This window comes from Solea solea, chromosome 13 (assembly GCF_958295425.1).
Source record: "Solea solea chromosome 13, fSolSol10.1, whole genome shotgun sequence".
In the NCBI taxonomy this organism is placed as follows: Eukaryota; Metazoa; Chordata; class Actinopteri; order Pleuronectiformes; family Soleidae; genus Solea; species Solea solea.
This window is the reverse complement of record NC_081146.1, coordinates 5217892-5237011: the sequence shown is the minus strand read 5'-3', so window position 1 is coordinate 5237011 and position 19120 is coordinate 5217892. Positions and strand designations below refer to the sequence as shown.

General features: G+C 40.0%; 1 protein-coding gene across 2 annotated transcripts in view; it reads left to right on the top strand.

Moving 5' to 3' along the window:
* The first annotated feature begins 577 nt into the window (after positions 1-577).
* Positions 578-19120, top strand: part of slc9a1a (solute carrier family 9 member A1a) — a 34681-nt gene continuing 16138 nt past the window's right edge. The window contains exons 1-4 of one of the 2 annotated variants that reach the window (XM_058647402.1): positions 578-1748; positions 14477-14949; positions 16306-16556; positions 18055-18272. In XM_058647402.1, the coding sequence (XP_058503385.1) occupies positions 1466-1748; positions 14477-14949; positions 16306-16556; positions 18055-18272 (1225 nt within the window). In that variant the 5' untranslated portion in view covers positions 578-1465. The remainder of the gene's footprint in view (positions 1749-14476; positions 14950-16305; positions 16557-18054; positions 18273-19120) is intronic. The other variant, XM_058647403.1, reaches the window with a different exon arrangement.

Genomic DNA, 19120 nt, shown 5'->3' with positions numbered 1-19120 from the left:
TGGATGAGATTCATGAATTTTCAGTACGTGTTCCATTGAACACATACTGAATCTAAGACTTGTGCACAGCACTGTGTATATATCAGGGACTCTCCTCTCAACCTTATATACGTGTGTCTGTGTATCTGTGCGTATATAATCTTCAATTAGATATTGCATTGTATCCCTTTTCTACTGACCTGTTAACATACTATATAACATGAATTTTTTTTCCTCAGAGTTTTATACTTTTTTAAATATTTAGATTTCCATTTGGATTGACTTTTGGAGGGTAGATCAAAGGCATTAACATATTCTTACATGGCAGATCAAGGGCAAGGACAGGATTTGGATGGAACCTTCATTTTTATTCATCTGATTCATCATTATTTTATTGTTTGGAGTATTTTGGCTTTTCTTGATACAGTGTTTGCTCTGCACCAAAATCCCAAACGTGAGCTTCTTGAATGTGAATGCCGACTTGGAAATTAAACAGACTGTGATTCTGATTCATCCTGGTGCCAGACTGACTTCCCCAGGATGTCTCAGGTGAACGGTGGTCTCCCTCCATTCCTATAGGTGTCACTATAGTCGGAGATACCCCTCCCCTTCCACTCTACTCCTCCTTCTCCTCCTCCCATCATCCAAACCTCCGCGAAAGGGTGTGCGTTTTGAAGGTTGAGCGAAGCCAAACATAAACTGCAGAGAGGAGCGCACTCGTCACTCGGTTTCTCCACTAGGGTCAAGCCTGTGAGCTGAAGCCCGGGACCAGCACATCCCATCCCGTCAACGACCTGGGCCCCCGATCAAGGTCCTGTCCTTCCGAAGAAAAGAGAGAGGGGAGCCGCATACACGGGCACTGACGTTAAAAAGTTGAGGTACATTAAGGTGCTCGGTAAAATACAATGTGGCAGCTGCGTGGATTCTCTTCAAGGTCAGTATCGGAGCACCGCCAAATTTGTCCGGCTTTCGTGGAGGAGGAAGGGGCGCGGAAGGGATGGGATGATGCCGCTGCTGCCGCCGCTGCAGTGTCTTCCTCGCTTCCATCATCACCAATGACACATTTCGCCGACGAGGACGTTGCTTGTGGTCACTGACACGGAGGGAAACTTGTGAAACACGGCTGTAAACATAGCAGAATAGGATAGGCTCCGGTTTTACAGCGTTATTGTCTGTGGGGTTGTAAAAGTGAACTCTTCATATCGTCTTGTTTTTTTGTGTGTGACTGACTGTTCACCTGACTGCGAGCGACCGCACCGGAGTCAAGCTAGCTAACGTGACCGCAGAGAACGTTCTGGTCGGGATAAAGGTAGTCGAGTCAAACGTTAAAAGTCCGTTTGGTCGTGCAGGAATTCGTTAGTTACGCAGACGTTGCGCAGTTATAACTTAACTCAGTGTAAGCCAACTTCCTTGAATTAGTTTGGCGTTTGTAAAGCCGACTTAACATATTCACTATTCTTTCGTCGCCTTTAATTTGCTCAACAAAATGCCTCTGAGGACAGGTTCCGCCGGCTTCGGCAGGAGTTTGCCGGAGCGGGGGCTGCTCCTGCTGGTGGTGCTGGTGGTCCTGGAAGGCTTCTTCCTTCCCCACGGAGCTGCCAGCTCTCCGGATGTCAGCCACAAGGAAAGTCTAGACAACCACAGAGAGGCGGACGTGGGACATAACTTCACTAAAAAGGCTTTCCCTGTGCTCAGCCTCGACTACCATCACATACAGACGCCCTTTGAAATCTCATTATGGGTTCTCCTGGCTTCTTTAATGAAATTAGGTGAGTATCATGCGGATGCCATGTCTGTCTTTTAAATGTCTGTCTGTCTGTCTGTCGCCCAACAGTTCAGCCTTTTCAGGAAATGCCTTTCACTGTAGACCTGTAGGTGTGTGTGTTTGTTGCAGGTGAGTGTGTTTGCAGCCTGTTGCTCAGATGCACAGTTAAACAAACACACATTTAATCAGTCTGCACTGACAAAGAGAAGACGTTGTTTTACTACTATATGCTTATTGATAAAACTACTGATAAGAGATTGTCTATAAATAAAAAGTCTAAAAATTGCAACATAGTTATTGGCGTTGCACAATAACCGATTCAATTATCAGTTAAGCCACTGAGCAGTTAAAGGATAACCCCTGATCAGCACACCTCACACACATCAGCGCTTCTTTGGATATGGTATGATGTATACTTCACAATAAAACATATTTATGATGCAAAATAAATCTATTATTGAAATGAAGTAAATAATAATGTTGGCAACTGTAATTAAAAATTCCAAACAAGCTTATATATGTAATCTAATGTTGAAATTAATACATTTAATAATGAGATAATAAAGACAAAATAAAGCCAGCAGATATATTTAGTATTATATTCTGTCTATATTCTGCTACCTTGCTGGCAGCTGTGCCTCAGCCACACAGGCTGTGTTTACGATCTGTGTGTTATATATCATCTACCATGATATTAAGTTGTAGGTCGCGAGTAATCCATTTGGGGGCCGCATGTGGCCTGCGGGCCGTCAATTTGACACCTCTGGGATGAACGGTTAGTTGTTGTTGTTTTTACAGGTGCTACATTTTGATTTGTAATATAATTGTTTATAGTCAGCTTCACTTCAGTATTCAGTCTGCAACAGTCAAAAACCATAGGAGACCATCGAAATATTTATGGACCTGCATGTAAGGTTTATTGACATCTCGGGGCAAAGTTGTACAGTAGTGTGCAAAGGTCTCTTTTTTTATGTCTGTGAGGTTTTGTGATTATTGGCAGTTGGATTGGAATGATGTGATGTATATCGTAGGTAACGGAATCCCATGGAATACATGGTGACACCTTGAAAGAGGACATGCTGTGTAATATACAGGGCTAATTACTAGGTAATAAAAAGACAACAGTTCTTAATGTTCTAGTTAGGATAAATTAATGAAAATGTAACTTTAAATATTGCATTCAGTTTCTCTTGATAGATTACCCCAAATCTTCTGCACTATACGTACAGTATGTCAAAGTTGCGTTCATTCAAATTCTGATATAGATTTGAAAGTGTTGAATCACCTGTTAATCACCAAGTAAAGATGCCACCGGTATGCTGACATCACTTTGACCTGGACAGCTCAACCAGTTTTGTCCAGGTCAAAGATCCTTATTGCTGGTCACACAGATCGTTACTCATCAGACGTGTCAGCGGCACGTGTACTGTGTCTTTTTGCCAGAGTTGTACTTATTCTTGCCAGGGTGATGATGAAGCAACTTGGTGCAGCAGTGTGGATGTTGGAAAGTGACTCTCTGGCACGTTTTCAACACAGAGGAACCTCCTGCTCTGTTATTGTATGCCTGCTGTGTCAGTGCTTTCCAGTGTTGTAACGAGGGTTGTCTCAAAAGTAACGACTTTTTTTTAGACTTGACTGGCGGTGTTTTCCCAGCTTTGATAAACATTGAAAGACGTCTGTCTAACTTTTTATTTTTCTCTAGTGCTTCTCCTTTTTCGTCCCCTATTGCTCTTTTTTCTCCTGTCTGCTCCTATTGTCAATCCTTCACTGTGTTCTAATTTCCAGCACTGCATTGTCCTCTTCAATCTTTTTTTCTGAGAGCAGCCAGCAGCTTGACAGCTGCCTGTGACATCAGGGGGCTGATTGAACGCCAGTCTGAAGCCAAGGAAGAGGATATTGTCTCACTGCCTGAGCAGGAACATCAGTGTCTCTGGGGAGTGTTAGGGCAGAGAGGGACCGCCTGGTTTGGATGGATCACTGTAAGGACACAACATTAGGACATGAAGTGAAAATGAAAGATGAGGAGATAACTTGAAGGATTATGAATGTGTATGAAGTAGAAGGGTGGCAGAAAAGAAAAGAGACCACATGGGTTTGCGAGCCGACAGCAGCATTGAACAGTGGTGACCTTAAGCCTCAGATTATCTCAGAACTGCTGAAATGAGCTGTGGGTAATTTGATGTGACTGCTGCACTGTTCAGCCATGACTCTTGATTCATCATTAGAGAGGTCACACAGGCTCTACATCATGTCCACAGTCCATTCACATCTAAAGCACCTTTCCTGGTATCCTTTCCTCTTGTCTTTTCTCACAAATACTTTTAAGTGCAAAAGCTTTTTATATAAGTCAAAAGACAGGGTGTGTGATTTTTTTCTGCCCTGACATGAGTCAGTGTGCAGTAATTGCTAACGTCCTGAAGCACCCTCTATTTTCACTCCTGTGATTAGGCTGCAGACAAGTATTACACAGAAATTACTTCTTCTTCAACTTATGACTTAAACGCTACAGTTGCCATGGGAAGCTTAAGCCACTTTCAGTCATGCACTGAAGGCTGGAGATTGTGTGGTGAGGCTGCATATGTCTGCAGAGGTGGCCTCAGAGATTGTCCTGCCAGCTTCTGAGTATAATCTCTGATTCATTTCTGAGGGAGAATACAGCAGGAGAAACTGGAGAATCCACAGTGAATGAATGGGTGAGTGTCCTGCTGCCTGCCTGCTCAAACCAGGTGCCACCCCCTTCACCTGGATCCTCCAGAGATTCTCCTGCTTTTGTGAACATGTCTACCCCAATGCAAACTCCCGCTTTCATCGTATGTGAACATCAAACTCTGGAGAAAGTCTGGACCCAGTTCTCCAGACATAACTTGGAGCTCATGTCTGAAATGACTTTACTTAGTGTATAGTCTTTAAGTTTTTATCTCTGGGTTTAGTAAATGGGTGTTTGACATCATCGTTTTACTTATATCCAGGTATACTACAGGCTTTTAATCCATATATACATCATTATATTTAAATGTTATTCGTAAAATACTTCATAAACAACATTACCAGTAGTTACAAACAATGATGTGTTGAGTGTGGCTTGTGTTTAAATAATGTGTAATAATATTCATTATATTATCAAACTACTATCTTCTAAGAATGTATTGTCACATTGAACCTTTGACTTTTTTTATATCCGATGTAGAGTAAAATGAGTGAGCAGAGGGACACGCCCTTTTGTTAATTGTTGCTTGTTTCCAGCGGTCACATCCTTTCTTGCTACGTGTCGAACAAGTCTAGTTAGTCTAACCTGCTATTTATAATTCAGAACTAGTCAAACAATTTTCAAGAGAAGGTGCGTGTTACCTCCTCAAAAGGTACATTACTCAGAGTTGCTGTTATGAGTAAACTGTATTTGCTGTTGCAGTGGAAGTTGGACTACAACCTGAACCTTGATTCTTATGAGTAGCAGTGTAGAAAGGGAGTGAACATAAGCTAAACAGTCTTAAAGTACAATTACTTTACAGTTGGTAATGATACATGATATGGGCTTGCTTAAAAGACTATGACCATATGAAATAGGAGTGCTGCATAAGACTGTAAACATTCATAGAGAGATTTAGTAAGAAGTAGCTCATAGAGTGGTCATTCATCAATGGTAAACATTAGTGTCATGTGGTTTTACAGGGAAAAACCACTTTCATATAGTACATTTCTTAATTGATTTGTTTTTTTTCTCATTCTTACAACTTATAATATGCATGTATGCACCTTAAAATGATTCTACCCTTTAGTTGTCATAGTTTGTGATTGATTGAATATGTCATTTATTTTCGAAAGACTACAACATCACTATTAACACAAAAAATGGGGCATTTACAGTACTGTGCAAAAGTCCTGTTGCTATAATGCTATAATGACCATACCGTATAATTATTTCTCAATCACTTTATTGGAAAGCATCCAGAAAACACAAGAGCATATATGTGGTTTTAAAATTTTTTTATTTTTTTTTTCATGTATTAGTAACAGTAGCATGACCCTGGCTCTATAAAACCTGGACTGGAACCTGCCTAATATCTGCTGTGAAAAATGTCTAATACACCAGGTTATTCAAGACATTACATACACATGTTGTATGAGTTAAGTTCATGAACATCTTGCAGACCAACTTTCAGTCACATTGTTCCAATCACAATGACAGTGTTCCCAGACTATGACAGACATAAAGACAACAAAGCTGGTGTTGGCCTAAAACGTTTGCACAGTACTGTATTTGAATAACTAAATGAATGGTTCCCTATGAGACCTGTCCAGACCATAAAAGGCTTCTTCTGTAGTAAAGAACTGGTGATGAATATGTTTAGTGAGTGTCACATTTTTTTAAATCGCAGTCCCAGCTTTTTTAAGACTCTCTACATGACTGTGATGATGGAGTGAGTGCATTTATTGAAGACATGTTGATCTTGTCTATCATGACTGGGACAAATTCCAGGTACTTCATTAGAAACCACACCTAAAGCAAAGTTTTAGTCAAAGCAAATTGCACCTTATCGTCAACTCTGAAGCTTTATGACAGAAAAAAAGTCATATGGCCTTTATCTTGGAAAGCGTTGCTTAGCATTGAACAAGCTCATTACACATCCAGTCAGTGCATAAAGCATTTGCATCAGTAGCCATTAGCAGTCATAAAATGTAGTGGTCTGACGGTTCTGACATTCTTTGCATGAATCAGCATTACAAGCCATAATCATCATTTCAGGCACAATAGGCTTAGGGCATATTAATAATTAACCTAATTGCAGTGGGCAGAGTCGTTCTTATGTTTGATTTAAAAGGTGACCTCTTTGGTATGCCAGCGCCTTGTTTTATCATACAGGTAAAGGTTATTTCTTATCAGTGCATACACCAGCGCCATACACCACACCATCTATTGTGTTTGTACAATTGGTAAATTCCAGTTTCCTTTTGCAACTACTTTTCAAAATCCCTCTGTTTTATTCCCAGTTGAACTATCACACACTCCCTGAAAGGTGCGTGTATAGTTATAGTCAATACCATCACTGAATTTTACTCCATTTAGAGTAGATTTCTAGTAACATTACAACCATTGCCACGGCTTGGAATTTCACCCTTGTGTGCTATAGCCTGTGTAAACCTGCAGATAACATGGGGGATCATACTGAAATACCATATACCAGCTGTATGCCATCATTAATAATTTAAACCAACACTGGTGCTGCACAGGCAACTTGAGGCGCACAACGGTCAGCATCAAACAATCATACACTGACTTACACAAACATCTTTTTCACAACTAAAATAGACATTTTAACCCTCCTGCAAACACCAACGTGTCAGTAGTGTTGGAAAGATGGACAGCAGGTTTCTAGGAAAACAATGACATAATTGTATTATTAGTCCCTTTTTTTGCTTAAAACTTTTGTGTAAATATTTTTTTCATGGCCAGCCATGCACAATTAGTTACCTGGCAACAGGTCTCAGTTCCTGGCTTTGGAAATGCTAACGCAGCCAGTACCAGGCTACACTGACACCATGTACACATGCTCACAAGTCAAAGAGCACTTCCCCTGTTTTCAAGGACCTTGCTGGGGTGTGAGGCAGTGACATACTGTAGCACCTGTCATTATAGACAAGCAGCCAAGATGTATATTGTATGGCTTGTCGCAAGAGTACACTTCACATTTATCTTGTATATCTCCATATGTCTTGACAACATGGGCCATGTCTTGAGTGGTTCTTCAAAGATCACTGGCTGTTTTTACTAATCTCTTGTAGTGAGGAGAGCTCAGAAGTCCATATAAGGAGTCATGAAAGGGAGACTTGAGAATGTGTTAACTGTCACCACTTAGGTTTGGACACCCCGGGATTTCCTAACCAAAGCCTTTTGTCCTTGGTCTTGAACATGATGAGAGCTTTTTTTGTCTTGGGGTTGAACAGTCATTTGTCCCTTCTGATCTCCCATGAATAAAAACAGTCATTAAGAGAGTCATTTCTAGATTCAGTGGTGAGTGCACCATTGCTTGAGGCACCAGAGCAGTAATACGTTCATTTCATTCAGCCATGACCTGTTTGCCCTTTCATTGAGGACAGTGTAGTCATTTTACTGAATGTGTTGTGTAAATGCAGCACTTGGTCATAAGAACAGTTTGGAAAGGTTTGCTAAGCAGTTTCATTTCAGTACCTGTGATTTACTGAATAGTCTTCCATGGTGCCTGTTGGGCTGATCAATGTGGACACAATGATATGCTGTATTATTAACAAACGTATGTAAAGTTTGTATGATAAAAACTTAAATTCTTGTCCTCACATTGATCCAGGTGATAGTCTCTTTTTTTGTAGAAGAACTCTCAAAAATCCGATTGACTATGCTATAGTATACAAATGTGATAAAGTACTGTGTATACCATACAGTTTTACTACTATTAAACCATTGGCAGGAACATCTAATGATCTTTATATGGCCGCTATTCATTTACTGACTTTTTGGAGCTTTAAAGGACAATTTATTGTGGCATATTTTTTTAATCCCATGATTCAGATTCAGAAGTCTGTGAGCTGAAAGTACTCTGGCTCAGGTTCATTGCTTAATGTCACTCTGACTTGAGGGACGGTGGACTTCTTCTCTTCTAATAATGTAATCTGCTTGATCTTCCAAGTCAACTTCAGGATTCAGTGGTGCTTGATTCATTTTATAAAGGGTTTGATGAATGGAGAGTTCTGTCATCAGGTTTTATCTGAACTGTGATGTGAGCACATGTACCATTTGGACTAAAAGTCAGTTGAAAACAGCAGATTGTACGTTAGGTTAGTGTAACTTTAGACATAGGGAATAGGGAAACCATATTTACTGTGAAGAAATCCCAGCGGTCATATCTAAAAATGAGCATGTACTGTGTAACATTTGAATATAAACAAATGTCTGTTAGAATCATTCCATTGTCAAACAGTGTTAATTAAGCCTATCAACTCCATACGGCTCACTCTGTGTTTTGCAGTTCAGAAGTATGACTGAAAACATGAAGAAGCGCACATGAAATGTTTCAGAAGTTAATTCTACTGCTCTATAAAAAAAACCAGGGTGTCTTGTGCCTGCTCCTGCGCTGCTGTTGTATACACACAGACGCTCCTTCAGTCAGGTCTAATAATATTGCTTCACAGAGCCTGTTGTCAGAGGTGACGCAGCATGTGATATTGTTTCTGTTCACAAAGACCAAACAGAGGCAGAATCATATCTACAACAGAGAACATTTTTTTCATTTTTTTTTTAGTAGTAATCGAAACATACAGGATGGATTCTGTATCACACAGAAAAGCTCAGCAATGTCACAGGTTCCCCACTGTCTGACTTGCAGAAACAGGTGCTCTGTGTTAGCAGACCTAATTTCTTTGGAATCCACAACACCTTGTTGTCATTTCTGCTCTTTGTTTTTTCCCTGTTTAATCTTGTAACAGGCCAAACAAGCTCATCCCCCAGTAATAAAAACATTCCTATTAAACCCTTCAAACTCATCATTGCTACAGTCAAAATGTTAACTGTGGGAAATAAAAATGTTATGAGTAAAAGTTCATACGTCTATATGAACACAAAACAGAGGAATGCTCATACATGTAAAGCAGTTGTATACAATGTAATGCATACAAATTGTACAGATATGTATTGAGCTCTATATTGTTGATAAGAAAATGATCATGGTAATTATTGTGAAGTCATCACCCAGTCCCTCAGTGTAATCTAATGTGTGCAAACAATTAGCATCCTGGAAAACTGCAGGCGCTCTGTTATCGTGTGTCTCCCACACTGTCGAGATCCCTGATGTACCAAATGTCTAAGACACCTTAAGGGAAAGCTTCTTAGTTATGAAACAGTGACTGTGGAGGGTTGAGATGAATTTATCATTGATTTGGAAGCCTGCTTTCCTGTGAAGAAGCATTGCGCTTTGGATAATTGAAGAACAAACTGGAATTCACATCCTGCTTGCTACATAATCTCACTGAGGGAGACACATGAGGTTTTGCTTACTTTAAATTTTCACAAAATATCTTTGTTAACCCAGCTGGTTGTTATAGTCTCTGTAGAGATGAGAGTGGTGTGTGGTTTCTAATAAATATCTCTGGAAAGAAAAGAGCACTCAGGCTCCAGCATCTAGATGTGGGGATGTCCGGCCTCTTTGGGACTGTTTAGAATAAAAGCTTTCTGAGTATCTTTCCGTAGAACTCCATAATTCCCCCACACCCACTTGTTGAGCATGTTTGCTGAAACATGAACAGGAACAGTGTTGTTTTCTTGCTGCCCCAGTACAAATACATGTGCCCCCTCACTCAGATGTCTGATTTTACTAAAGAGAATCTCTCTAAAAAAAAAAAACATGTAACAGTGTAATGATTAAGTGTAAACATGGTGCCGGCTTGTACGCGTTGATAATCTTTCTAATAATCTAATAATCTATTGTTTATTACTGACAGAGTGATTGTAAAGGTCTGGTCATTGCACAACAGACAGTGCTTTGAGCTGATGAGTGAATGTTAATTAGGTGTTCCACCGTGCTGATTGTGCAAATGTAAGCAAAGCGGAGCAAACCAAAGCTGTTTACCTGCCCACCCCTCCCCTCTTTGCCCCGGGGGGAGCACACTTTGTGGCTATTGTGCTAAATGGTGTCACTGAGCTGCCCAGTGTTGTCCTAAAGAGCTTGATCATTATAGCTGTGCAGCTTGTGTAGGTATTTAAACATGGGCTGCTGTGAATGTTTTTACAGTCTGTCAGCAGAATTCAAATTCTGCATAAAAATTTCCATTTGAAACATTCTGCCATTAAAGGGATTGGTCACATTTGTCCATGCTACAGCAGGTGTGTCAAACTTGTTTTTGTTGCTTACTTAACACAATTCCTGTAGTTTCTATAAAAGCAGAAACTACGAAATGCAGTCCTATGTAATTGCCAAACATTTAATAATAAGACACTGACTTTTTCAGGCCCAATGTGTGATGATATATGAAGAAGAAATTACGTTTTTTACCCAGAAATATGTTTCTTTGCAATCAGTTGTGAATAAAGTTGTTGCTTTTTAGTTTTTGTAGCCTTGGAATAATTATTTTAGATTTACTAAGACAAGGGTCATGCTTTGCCCAAATGAACTAACCAACCAGAGCATGTGTCTCGTATTTTAAAGCTTTCTACACAATAATACATGTTTTCTTACTTGACAATATACAAACTTATGTTTTACAAATGGAATACCTTATACTTAAAAAAAATCATCATCGACTCGAGCATTTATGCAACTATGAGGAGAGATTCAGTAGCAGACCTTTTCACAGAGGCCCTGAATGTAAGATTGATGGATGTATGGTGACAGGAAGGTAGCTATGGCCCACTCTTGTTGCAGTAAACTTGAAATAGCTTTCTACTAAACTTGTCCCAAGCCCTTTTTTAGTGTTTCATCAAATATGTGCTGCGACTGGTCTCAGCAGTCATGTTTTTTTTTGTTTTTTTTTGGCACTGATCTTGATAGAATGAGGCAGCACATTTGATCTCCAAGACAAATATCAGTGAAAGCCCCTTTAACACAAATGCTACATGACAATAACAATGTTTCTTGCATTTTGTTACACCGTTATGTAGCCAATCAATAGCATTGTTATGTATTTATTACAACTGTGCTTACTGGTTCACTGATTGTGTTCACACTGAGTGCAATAATCTATTATTAACCAAAGACGATAGTCTGACCTGACCTTTAGGAATAATAGGATTATATACTCTATGTATATACAGTATAGAGAGTACAGGGCTGAACAATTAATTGAAATTTTATCGAAATAGCTTACTGCAATTTTCAAATCGCAGGAGACGCAATATTTGTTCAATCCAAAATGTGTGTCAAAATATAATTTTAGATTAATTATTATTATCATTATTATTATTATTATTTTTAATAATAAATTACATTACCATTCCCTCTGATACTGCGAATCATATCACAATCGCATTTCCTGTCAAAATAATCGGAATTAGATATTTATTCAAAATCGTTCAGCCCTAGTGGAGTATTACATAATGTAGGTGTGAGCTCTGTGACATGATGTACACAAGAGTATGAATGAAATATTCTTATTAAATCATTATTGAAATCATGCACTATTCAGAATAATAATCTGATCCTTGTAAACAAAGTCACTGACACTGGGTTTCCCTTAGTAGGCGTGGCATTTTGGTACCAAAACACAAGTCATAATGTGTTGATTTTCAAAAGAATCTAAGAGAAAATAAAGTAGTCGTTGTAGTTCAGTCGATCAAAATATAGGTCATCGTTAGCAGGCACTACTTCTATCACAGATATGCTATCACGTTATTCCAGTGGCATTATTATTCACAGTGCTTCCAGCTTGTATTTCACCATGATATACAATTTTCTGTTATCTACCCCTGTTAGATTGTTTAGCCTGCATGTGAGCATGTAGCCTTACCTGGCTCATATTTCTTTTGTGTTTGTGTGTCAATGCCGTGAGCTTGTCCAGTCACTGCCAGCTGGGAAATAACATGCCACACTTTGCTGTGTGTGTGTGTGTGTATGTAGTAAATATAACCAGAGGATGACTTTGATGTCTTCATTCCTTTTCGTTAACAATTTAAGCCGAGGCTGCAGTTGTCTTGTCGATCACCTCAGTGTGTACAACCACTTAGTTTGTGATTTCATGTGAAACTGAGCAGCAGCACAAGGTGATGGTGTTCATCTGTGTGAGCCGGGCTTTTTAAAGCATCAGTTGTCTGGGAGTAGATCTCCCTGATGTGCTTGTAAAGGCATTGCCATTTGCGATGTACGACCTGTGCAGCCTCTGGTTATGGCAGATAATTGAAAAAGGTTGTTTCGATTATGTGGAGCTGCTCTGAAATTGAATTATTTCATAAACGAGGAGACACATGAAAGCTGACAGATTTCCATAGTGCTTCGGCTTCACTCACCTCCTGAATGTGAGCTCATGGCAGTGTATTCGAATTGAAAACAGCTTTTACTGTCAGCAAAAAGGCCATAATATTAACATACTGTGTTCATTTTGTTGTCACAGTCTTTCCCTGGCTTATAGCTTCAGGACAGGAGAGGTATTCAGGTTCAACAAAGACACATGATGTTTTTGCATGTGGTTGTTACAGAAAGTGTTGTTTACACCCTATATAAAAATCACAAGTCTGTATTAACTTTAATGCCAATCAGAGGGTAGTTTGATGAGAGAGGGTGCTCCAATCTGTGTTATGCTAAGCAACTGTACATGTCCCTTGGGTGGAAAGGTTCCTCTCAATAAATAAATATCATTAAACGTTTGTCAATATGGGTGAAGCCCTCTTAGAGATGGAGAGATTGCATCAGGTCTTCAGTTTCCTGTGCAATGTGTACATCCATCTTTGCTTATCTGGTGGGAGCGGCTCACAGAGAGCCTTCACGTCTAAACTTTAGTATTTTGCACCCTGGAGATTAGAGCTGCATGATATTAAGATAACACATGATAATCTTGAATATTGCTATAATGTAATGATTTATAAAAACAAAACAAAAACAAACCCATGTGTAATACTCAGTGTAGTACTCAGTGTTAATATATTTACTCTTTGGGTTTCCAAAGACCTTGACATTAACCCTTAGTGCTCACACGGGACAGATCAGTGCCGCAGGTGCACCCTTGGGAAATTGCAGTGGGAATAATACACAACTCCTTATATGGACATCCTGGGGTGTGTGTTTATAGGTCATATCTTCAGGGTTTAAAAATGCATTTTGTTGTTGAGTCAAAGATAAGATTAGTTTATTTATTTTATATATATATATGTAAAAAAGCGATATTATAATAATAATAATAATAGTGAAAATTGTGCAAAAGTCACATAATAGACCATTTTTCTTTTATTTTTGTTCATAAAAAACAAGCCAAGAAAACTTTGAACTTTGACGTATTTCTAAATTTCACAAATTCAATCCGATTTTAAAAGAAATTTGAGTGCTTTTTGCTTAGGTGTGTTTATATAGATGGTGAAAATGAAAAATAAAAATCAGATTGCCTATAGGTTGTGCTGAAAAAAACGATATAAGACACTCTATGTTGCACATTCTTATTGCCTTTGTATATATACGTTTTAGTAATGGATGATCCAAATTTATATAATAAACATGCAGTATAATCATAATAATTTCAACCCAAATTCAATGCTTCTTGATGTAGTTGTCTAACCAGTTATCTTCTCTTCTCTGCCCACCAATTAAAGTTAAAGAATGCCATATTGTCTTTCTTGCTGGTAAGTTCATGGCCAAACAAACAGTCACAAGGGACAATCCACCTTGAGTGCAGTCACCCTTTTTAACCCTGCTTTCTACAGCTTTAATTGTGTGTAAAACATTTTTATTTAATTCATGTAGCACACTGCTTTGTATTTCTGTGAGGCTCTGTAGCATCTAGACTTAGACTTGGTCTACCTGGGTGGTGCTAGCACTCACTGAACTGTAGTATGTCACAGCTCATTGCTCCTGTACTGTTCTGAGCTTCATGTTGCTTCACAATGAGAAAACAGATGGGAGAAATGTGTGTTATCTGTGTGTTATCTGACAGACACACACACACACACACACACACACACACTTAGTACTAGTTAGAATTACAATACCTGTTCATATCTGAATTCTACTGTGACTTCATTCATTGCCATTGTATGTGAAGTTTGTTTTCTATCTATTTTGCCAGGGTTCCACCTGATTCCTCGTCTGTCCGGCATTGTGCCAGAAAGCTGCCTGTTGATTGTTGTGGGCCTGCTGGTAGGGGGGCTCATCAAACTGGCTGGAGAGGAGGTCCCACCAGTGCTGGACTCAAGATTGTTCTTCCAGTGCCTGCTGCCCCCCATCATCCTGGATGCTGGCTACTTCCTGCCCATCCGCCCTTTCATGGAGAACTTGGGCACAATCCTGATGTTTGCTGTTGTGGGAACTTTGTGGAACGCCTTCTTCATCGGGGGCCTGCTGTACGCTGTATGTCAGATACAGCCGGCCAACCCCTCTGACCTCCACCAACTGGAGCTCCTGCCTTGCCTGCTCTTTGCCTCCATCATCTCAGCTGTGGATCCTGTTGCCGTGCTAGCAGTGTTTGAGGAGATCCATATCAATGAGCTGTTGCACATCCTGGTGTTTGGCGAATCGCTGCTAAACGATGCTGTCACTGTGGTGAGTGACTAGAACAAAAGCAGGACCTTTTGTGGTTGTAGGAGACTTTCATTCTTCCATTTATTATAAGAAACTGCATTTGTTGTTTTGACTGTGCTTCAGTAAGGAGGAGATAAGAGGCAGTCTTTTGCTAAGAATACAGATACAGAAGTGTTGCTTGTAGACCTTAGAAGTTCCTTCATCATTGTTGCAGCCTAGTTAAGTAGTTAGGTGCTGTAACTCTGTGTCTATTTAAAGCATCATCATCTAATTAAACTGGAACATCTACTGGGTATTTTCATTTTCTTTATCTTATAGTTTCTAATAAGCAGTTCAGTGCTGTGTAGCTTGCCACAGTATGACACTGGGGCTTTAGACTTGCAGTGTGCTGCAAACGTACAGTATGTGATCCAACACTTACTGTGAGCTCACTGCACCAGCAGCTGTTGACTCGTTCCAATGCAGCCAGTCAATGTCACCTTTAATGAGTTGTGTTTTTGATATTGAGCGGAAACAAAAACATCTGCGAGAGGGAACATGTGCCATAAATCGTTCCCAGTATATCCTCTACATGCTCATTGTTTCCAGGTCATATGTTCAGCTACAAGTTTAGCTTCAGTGTATTCTTACTCAAGCTGGATGCCACTCATCACTGGCCTCTGCTCAAAGCCAGGAGTGCTTGTCTGGCATTATGAGTTGGTATAATAAATTCAGTAGTAAAATACTTATTGAATGCATGGCACAGAACTTTTTAGGTGTATTATTATCAATTTGGCACCAGCAAAATGTGCCGGTTCAATAGGTTAGCTTTAATAGCCTTTACTTTGAATCCTATATTTAAAATAAGTATTTCACAATCGCAATATAAATGTCACTTGACTTCTTCAGCTTCTTTCACACATGCGCAGAAGTACAGACATTTCTCTGAAATAGTCCTCGGGGGCTCTGCTGTATGTGACAAAACACATTTCAGTAAACGTCCCTCTGGACATTTTCTGTGACAACACAGCGTGAACAGCTCTGGATAATCCAAAACAAGAGAGTGGACAGGTCTCCTGTATGCTCAAGCCAGGCTCCACTCCCCACCTGGATGTCCCTGAAATTCTCATGCTGTGGTAAATGCATCTGACCATGTAACCCTGTCCTCACCCAGTCTTCCAGAAATTACCTAGAGTTCATGTTTGAAAATAGCATTGATGAGGTAGCTGAAACTTCTACTATAGATTTATGATCCACTGTGTGACATCATGGCTGTTTTAGTTTATGTTCCTCTTAGCCAGATAATCATAAGTGCATAGTTTTTGTCTTGAGAACATTTGGTCTTGTTCTATTTGAGAACAAATAGTGAATTCCCTCTCCTGTTCCTCTCTCCTGCAGGTGCTGTACCACCTTTTTGAGGAATATGCAGGTGCTGGCACCGTAACGGTGATGGACTGCTTCCTTGGAGTCATCTCGTTCCTGATAGTGGCTGTGGGTGGTGTTCTTGTCGGAGCGATCTATGGTATCCTGTCTGCCTTCACCTCACGCTTCACCTCCCACACACGGGTCATCGAGCCACTTTTTGTCTTTGTGTACAGCTACATGGCTTATCTGTCAGCTGAGATGTTCCACCTCTCCGGCATCATGGCGTAAGTAAAAGAAAGGCCAAAAATACTTTATGAATCTCTCTGGGATTTTTTTTTTTTTTTTTCAGAAGCTACTTCAACGAAGAATAGAAAAATAACAGAGATTCACAAAACTATAGTATAAAAAAGAAGAATATAATAAGCACTGTTAAAAGTGTGTATACTCCATCGCAGCTTAAACAAAACCTGATGGGTTTTATTTAATTTTTTATTTCACATTTATCTGTGCATTGACTGTCACTCACAGTACATGTATCAAGCAGTAACCATGGAAACAGCTCCTCGCTGGGGACAGGGTAACAACAACTCTGGTCAGCATACAGCTTAGTAATTGCATGGTGCTTAGTTCAGTTCAGACAGAAAAATGCAGCCCGAGCCATGCTCTAAATGAGTACTCCTCCCCTTATCCATCTTTGAGCCGACACTTTCGATATAAAGGAAATGACCCCTATGATTGCGTACTGGATGAGTGTGAAAAACACAGTTTGTCTGTATGTGCTCCTGCAGCACACACGCTGCTGTTAAAAGCATGTGTAAACCTGCCTTTATGCTGTGCTATCGTGCACGTACATCATGACATCAGGTTCATACTGTACGAGTCTGGAAGGACACAAACATAAACGACAACTTGCCTGCTTGGCAAAGGTCTGTGTAGGTTTCTCACTCATCTTCAGGAGTTAGCTGTAGGCACTGGACTTGCTAAAGCAAGTAGCTGGAATTTTAGTGCTGTAAGTGATAAGATGTCAAGTATATATACAGCCTTCCTACCACAGGGAAAATCCATTTAGGCTGCTCCTCTAGGACAGTAAGTCAGCCGCATATTACATCGAGTAGAACCACGGTTGAAATGAATTAATCTCATCGAATGCCATCTAAACCAAGCTTAAATTTACTGTCCTCTCCACATTCTCTGAAGTGCCATATCTCATCACCACCGCCATCACTTCTCTGTTTAAGGTGCTTTGAGTTATTGATGTTGGAGACGGACGGTGATAATAAACTGACAGCGTCCCCTCTGTGTCAAGGCCCCGCTGTGATGGCCACTCTGCTGTCTGTGGTTGTTTAAAAACCTTTAATATGAAGGAATAAGTGAACCTACCGGTTTAAATTCCTTTTATCTCCAAACCAAATCGGCCAAACCAATATTGACATGGTCGAGGAATGCAGTGAATGTTGATCAGCTGTTCCAGCTTATCAAACACGAATTGTGTCTTTTTTTTGTATTTTCCACTGCATGACACAAGAGTGGAATAGAGAAGTGGTCACTTGACAGGGATGGAGACATCTTTATCGAAGTCACATGTTCCTATAATCAGTGTGGAACTCAGGCAGGGTAACTGCCAGGAGCACTCATTGTGTTTTATAAATAACTGTGGACTTTACTGTTGCTGATGGCTCTATTCACACAAGCACAAGTATCTCTTTTAAGATATATAAAATAATCTTACATTACATTTTGAGTGACATCTCACCATTTGGAACAATTTCCTCTTTCTTTCAGGTTAATAGCATGCGGAGCAGTCATGCGTCCTTATGTTGAGGCCAATATATCCCACAAGTCCCACACCACCATCAAGTACTTCCTCAAAATGTGGAGCAGTGTCAGCGAGACGCTGATCTTCATATTTCTGGGCGTGGCCACCGTGGACGGACCTCATTCATGGAACTGGACCTTTGTCACAGTCACCGTCATCTTGTGTCTGGTGGCACGAGTTATGGGTGAGTGCTGTTGCGTCATTTCTCACAATGAGTAATTGGAAATGCTTCCATGCACGAATGTCAAGTAAATTGAAGGGGAAATAAGGGATAACATGTAAGAGAGCAGTTGTGGTAAATGCATGGATGTTGGTGATTAATTCATGTTGCTTTGTTACAGTGAGGTTCCATGGTTTGACAGTCACTGCAGATTTCTACTTGGAGTAATTAATAGGGGTTTACTTTCAATCAAAAATCACACCAAAAAATAGGAACCATAAATACATTATGTTTTATCTCACACACACACACACCGCTGCCGCTGCTGATGATGATTTCCATGCTGATTTGAGTTTGTCACAAGTCATCCTGCTGGTGATTTGTAAAGTGAGAGTGAGAGAAGCAGACAGACTGAAGAGCGAGGCTGAAATTGAAAGAATGATGAGCTGTGTTAAGTCGTCTTGAACTGACAGCCTCGGGAGCTGAGGGTCGATCAAGCTGATTTCCTTCAGCCTTCCTGAAAACCACGGGCAGAACAGAGTAGACTCAAGACCGACCTTTTTAGTTAGGCTTTTAATTGAATTCCGATGTTTATTTTAGTATTGTTTAATTTATATTTGTATTGGCTCTTATTTCCTGTTGTTGTTCTGCAGACTGATGAGACTGATGAGTCAGCTCATTTGTCTTAGTTGTGTCTATCAAGGTGTATGAATGAACAGTATCTGGGTGGGTAAGTGTGTAATTGGGTGTGGTGGGTAGGGATGCTCTTATGTAAAGCACATTTTTTTATGTATGAAAGTGCTATTTAAATAAAGATTGATGGATTGAAGTTTCCTAATATAATCAGTCTGTGACTGGACTGTTCCACTCTG